Genomic DNA, 6,603 nt, shown 5'->3' with positions numbered 1-6,603 from the left:
CTGATGTTTAAACGACGAATGTGGTCATCATTGTTTAGATATTTATCGGTATGTTGTGCTGATGAGGGCAAACAAGCCCGAAATCCGGATGGGTGGCTCCATTTGATGTTTAACCAATGTTGACCATGTAGTCTTTCTCCGTTTGACAAAGTCATTGTGCCGAGGCCTCTTTGGTTGGAGGCGATGCTTTAGTGTAGGACCATGTCCAATGGAGATCGGGGGAGTGCTCATTACACTCCACTTGTTTCGATTTACCCACCGATCACATCGCGTGCCTTCTGGTTGAATGGTTTACATTGGTGGAAACAATTGTCTGAGTGGCAGACGGACAGTTGTTCTTTGAAGATTATGTGGTTTTACTGTGCGAGACGTTTCTCGATTCACCTCTTATTCATGGTTTCCCGATTCCTGTCCGATCACTGATTCAACAAATCTAGTCATATTGAAGTTTTAGATACGAACTTCCGTGTGTTTATCATGTTACAATCCACAAATCCCTCTTTTTTTTGGAACAGTACAATCCATACTTTTAATCGGGTCAAGGGTGCTAATTTCACGGCTGTCTTCTTGGCTGGGTTTACAATCCTGGACGGGTCGCCACTCTGACACAGGAGATCCGGGTAGGAATTTGGAATTTGTTCAGGGTGCCAGAGATAGCTCACCTACCTTTTGCGAAAGACACCGTGTGATCTTTAACATCCACTAACTAATGCTAGCAGATGGGACACCCATTTTGTCATCCGTGTGAGGGATGATACGCACATTTAGGCATCGCCTTGCCTGAGAGACACCAGCATCACAGTTTGTACCTGGGCCGAGATTGGAACTCAGGACAGACGGCTCAGAGGTGAGTATATATGGTGTATGGGATTTGAACCATATATGTACATATATGTATATACCTCCAGGCCATCCAGCCAGTACACATAATAACTTAAGTCTTATTTTCAACTAATAATCCCTACTAAGAGAGCAATTGGAAGAACTAATCAGAGCGATAGAGAGAGAAAGTGAAATGAATATTGCCAGAATAACAAACAGCCTTGTGTGACTTGGATTTTTAATTTTTACAAATTAAATGATTTGAACTAAAACAGCATGTGGTAGAGCACATACATCTACCAAGATGAACAGTTTACGTTTTGTATCCCACTGATAGGCCGGATCTGGATTTGGACCTGAGCTAAAATCCGCCAAGTTTTGTCATGACACGTCCATAACTTTTTGAGATATGATTTTTGAGATTTGAGCCACATATCGTTTTTGGTCCTATCTCTTAATGGTGAAGAAACACTTTAAAAAAATTATCAGTATCCGGATCTTCACCAAAATCTAATGAATTTGTCCTCACAACACGTCGACCAAATTTCGTCCAAATCCGTCCATAACTTTTTGAGCTATCCTGCTCACAGACAGATGGACAGACAAGGGTGAAATCGTAAGGTGGCAAAGGTAATGAGATGAATATAAATGTCCTTGACAGGCAATCACTACCACCCTGTGCTGACAATAACCCAGCACAACCAAGCCAACCCGCATAGCTAAACCACCCAGCATAGCCAAACCACCCAACATAACCAAACCACCCTGCATAAACAAACCACCCTGCATAACCAAACCACCCAGCATAACCAAACCACCCAGCATAACCAAACCACCCAGCATAACCAAACCACCCAGCATAACCAAACCACCCAGCATAACCAAACCACCCAGCATAACCAAACCACCCAGCATAACCAAACCACCCAGTATAACCAAACCACCCAGCATAACTAAACCACCCAGCATAACCAAACCACCCAGCATAACCAAACCACCCAGCATAACCAAACCACCCATTATAACCAAACCACCCAGCATAACCAAACCACCCAGCATAACCAAACCACCCAGCAAAACCAAACCACCCTGCATAAACAACAACATAGCCAAACCACCCAGCATAACCAAACCACCCAGCATAACCAAACCACCCAGCAAAACCAAACCACCCTGCATAAACAAACAACCCAGCATAGCCAAGCCACCCAGCATTACCAAACCACCCAACATAGCCAAACCACCAAACATAGCCAAACCACCCTGCATAGCCAAACCACCCCGCATAACCAAACCACCCAGTAAATCCAAACCACCCAACATAACCAAGCCACCCAGCATTACCAAACCACCCAACATAGCCAAACCACCAAACATAGCCAAACCACCCTGCATAACCAAACCACCAACATAACCAAACCACCCTGTATAGACAAACAACCCAGCATAACCAAGCCACCTCGCATAACCAAACCACCCCGCATAACCAAACCACACAGCATAACCAAACCATCCTGCATAACCAAGCCACACAGCATAACCAAGCCACACAGCATAACCAAACCACACAGCATAACCAAGCCACCCAGCATAACCAAGCCACCCAGCCTAACCAAGCCACCCAGCATAAGCAAACTACCCTGCATAACCAAACCACCCAGCCAAACCAAGCCACCCCGTATAACCAAACCACCCAGCAGAACCAAGCCACTCCACATCGCCAAACCACCCAGCATAACCAAGCCAGCCTGCATAACCAGGCCACCCAGTTAAATTAAGCCACCCTGCATAACCAAACCACCCAGCATAACCAAACCACACATCATATCCAAACCACCCAGCATAACCAAACCGCCCAGCATAACCAAACCACACATCATATCCAAACCACACATCATAACCAAACCACCCAGCATAACCAAAGCACACATCATATCCAAACCACCCTGCATCCCCAAACCACCCTGCATCCCCAAACCACCCAGCATCCCCAAACCACCCTGCATCCCCAAACCACTCAGCATCCCCAAACCACCCAGCATATCTATGATTATGATGCAACAGTTTATGCTGATAACGCAGATCGTAAGTAGTTTATAACATAACAACTTTATTTAAAAAAAACAAGTTTAAGGAACCGACTCGAGTAAAGCATGTTACACACACGATCTGAAGTTTTTTTTTATTTTCACACACAAAAAAACTTGTTAATTCAGAACATTTTTCACCAACTATTTTGCCGGTCTACTGTTACTGTGAGTGTGATTACACGTGTAAACTGGGACAAATCCACAGACTCAGTTGTGTCACGGTTCGAGTGTCTGCTTTGCATCTGTAAGTCGGGTTGGTTGACCCAGGCTGAGCCACACCAAAGACTTCAAAAATGGTCCGAGCTGCTTCTTCACTTGAATCTCGGCATAGAAAAGGGATAGAGAGCATGGACAAACAACCATAGGTTGGTAATATCAGCGCAGACTTTGAAGGGTTTAAATATTCATTATTATTAGACTTCCCTAACTCACCATAAAGAGTAAAAGTATTTATTTTTTCCTAAAATTTATTATAATTTGGTTTCAATGTTTGGAGGTACCTGATGAAATGATGACACTGCGGCATAATTTGATCTGCATACAGAGAGCCATTAGTCCGCATGTCTGTCGATCCAAGTTCATTCGTGTCTGTTGTTTTTGGCAAGGTTGATGACACATTGACGTGACGAGGCTCGTTTCCTTGTAGCAAAGCCGCACATCCTCATTACACATCGTGTCTAACTATATGACCGAACGAGTTCTTCCACCACATCCTCCATCTCCAAAAATATACACTGTGCCCCTCATAGTTTTGTCTGTGATGTGCCAAGGTTTGTGTACGACCCCAGCTACTGAGCCTCGTGTTCCTGCTGTCTCTCGCTCTCCGTGGTACCTCGGGGTTAACCACGAGGTGGTGTGTGGGTGGATGTGCAAACTAGGGGTGATTGGGCCCTATGACCTTTTGCTGTGATATTTTGTTTCTTTGCAATTAACGGGTCAGCACCGCTCCGGCCTCCTCCCTATTGAGCAAAAAGATGTCCAAAGGTGTGGCACAAAATAATCCAACAATCGGTCTCTGTGCTGTCCATTGAGCGACACACGTGCTGCAACTTCGTTGCTGAACCCCGTCAGATGATCTTCTCTTTCTAGTACCGGTCTCTTCATTACAGGCTGACTGTGTCTCATCTCTCTCTCGCATCTTGTCGCTGCCTCACTCACTTTCCCCTCGCTTTGCGCTGCCTGGAGCTCCATGTGGCCATGGATGTCTCGCCTCGCCGCATCCCGAGAGCAAACAGGTGTGCTGGCAGTTGCTGGGGTGTTTGGGGGGGGTATGGGGGTGGGGGAGGGGGTGATGTGAGGGTTGATACAAGGATGGAGGGCTGTCCTCTTCCCAGTGCGGGAGGGCTGTACAATAGTGCTCCAGATCATTCAAAGTGTGAGCTGGATCTGGAGAGCGTGCGGCAGGTGGAATGCAGGGAGTCCCGTCGCGTGTAAAGGCATCTTATGAGAGCAGGTGAGACATTGGGATGGAGAGAGAGAGAGAGAGAGAGAGAGAGAGAGAGAGAGAGAGAGAGAGAGAGAGAGAGAGAGAGAGAGAGAGAGAGAGAGAGAGAGAGAGAGAATGAATAAGGTATGTCATGGTCCTAAGGTATTGCAGATATAACACTCAGAGACCTTCACACAGTGTAACGTGAGACAGTCATGGACCTCTGAGGGCTCGAGGTGACCTATTAAGAGAAACCTCAGCCGCGTTTTCACGACGTTCACCCCGGCGTCCCTCCCGAGTGTGACGACCCGTCCAGCCCCGCATGAAGCGAGCTTTTGAGCCATCACGAACGGGACCTGCCGTTAAACGGACTCCCATTAGGCACTCAATGGAGCCTTTGTACTATGAACAGCGGGAACCTTTTCGCTTGGTGAACCCATTATATACCTGGCTATCTGCCGCGGGGTCCGCCTCGAACCCCCCCATGGCAAAAAAGGGGCGCCTTTTCCTCCATGGCTTTCCGGTTTCTCAAATTCCGAAGAAAGTTCAAAACCGCTTTTTTTACAGGGGGTCTCTCTGATCCTGATTCTCCTTGCCTTTTACAAAAAATCCTATTTATCCTGGGTATATCCTGTTGCGTCCACAAACAAAATCTTGCATGGGGAGCTGGGAATATAAAAGTTGACACTTGATAGACATCGTACACAATTATTTCTGGTACAAAGTGCGCCGCCACATTTTCCAATAGGTTAATTAGCCTTGACAACTTTTTAACTCCGTCTCTGGGAGAAGTTTTACTTTACGACAAGAAAGTTCCGATTACCCACTTTCTTGGAACAACTTTGGTATTATGTTGCAGAATTCTTGTATTTTCATTCGCAACACACATTTCCCATGGCCTGGTGGACACGACATTTGTCGGCGAAGTCATGTTGTCCGGTGGTTGTTTTCACTTGCGCAGAGATCGAGAGACATTGAAATGTTTCCTTGAATGCGTAACCCCATAACGAAATGCATTGTGGACACTCGTGGATCGCTATCGCTTATTGCACGGACCATTAAATGCACTCCACTCCACAGACAAAATGGCCCACTTCGTAAAACAAGTGGAAAAAAAAATGTCCCAACATGCGGTAAAAATGGAGTGACATTTGGAGGGGGACAAAAAAAAAATCTGGGTAAATCACTCCTTTTATGATTGAAATAGACAACATTTTTTGGTAGCTCTTGTCGATATTGTGACATCAAAATTCACTAATTTTTAATCTGTCTTTCCGTATCTGATACATATAATCATATATATATATATATATATATATATATATATATATATATATATATATATATATATATATATATATATATATATATATATATATATATATATATAAACATTTTGAGGCTGACAGTATAGACCAGAGGTAAAGTGCACTCTCTGTTTCGCTTACCAACCTGAGTTTGAATCCCGACGAAGCTGTAATCTGCCATCCGAGTTTTTTCACATGTAGAGCAAGGCATCAATCTGTGTGCTGTCAAAGGCATGGACAATGTGCTGGAATATCTCTCTACCAGCACGAGTTGTTGATGCATGTTAAAGACTCCATGATGCCTTATGAGCTGGCTGAGTGTGTGTGTAACATCTGTCTTTGTATGTATATATATATATATATATATATATATATATATATATATATATATATATATATATATATATATATATATATATATATATATATATATATATATATATATATATATATATATATATATATATAAACGGGCGTAGTGGCGTGCGCCTGTAATCTGACTACTCGGAGGCTTGAGTTGGAGGATCGCTTGAGGACGGGGCTTTGCGCTGGGCCGTGCTATGAGAGGATGTAGGGCAGCCCAGAATCATGGCGAAACCCAATCCATATCCCTGTGTCGTAAGAGGCAACCAGGGTTGCGTCAGGAAGGGCATCCGGTGTAAAACCCGTGCCAAATCAGTACGCGGATCATAACGGATGATCCGCTGTGGCGACCCCTAACAGGAGCAGCCGAAAGACGAACAACAACAACAACATATATATATATATATATATATATATATATATATATATATATATATATATATATATATATATATATATATATATATATATATATATATATATATATATATATATATATATATATACCCTGGCCAACCCCACAATAATGTAGGAATAATTGTGGCCATTAAAGAAGATACTATAGTATACTAGCAGAGTGCCTGCCCTCTGGGCA

General features: G+C 43.8%; 1 protein-coding gene across 1 annotated transcript in view; it reads left to right on the top strand.

Moving 5' to 3' along the window:
- The first annotated feature begins 4,278 nt into the window (after positions 1-4,278).
- The window catches only part of LOC147033460 (semaphorin-3A-like), a 226,025-nt gene continuing 223,700 nt past the window's right edge, over positions 4,279-6,603 (top strand). The window contains exon 1 of the mRNA XM_085871648.1: positions 4,279-4,365. Within this exon, the coding sequence (XP_085727774.1) occupies positions 4,356-4,365 (10 nt within the window). The 5' untranslated portion in view covers positions 4,279-4,355. The remainder of the gene's footprint in view (positions 4,366-6,603) is intronic.

This window comes from Eptatretus burgeri, chromosome 2 (genome assembly GCF_056783735.1).
Source record: "Eptatretus burgeri isolate ZD-2024b chromosome 2, Ebu_testis_v1, whole genome shotgun sequence".
NCBI classification, from domain to species: Eukaryota; Metazoa; Chordata; class Myxini; order Myxiniformes; family Myxinidae; genus Eptatretus; species Eptatretus burgeri.
This window is presented reverse-complemented; position numbering and strand designations above follow the sequence as displayed.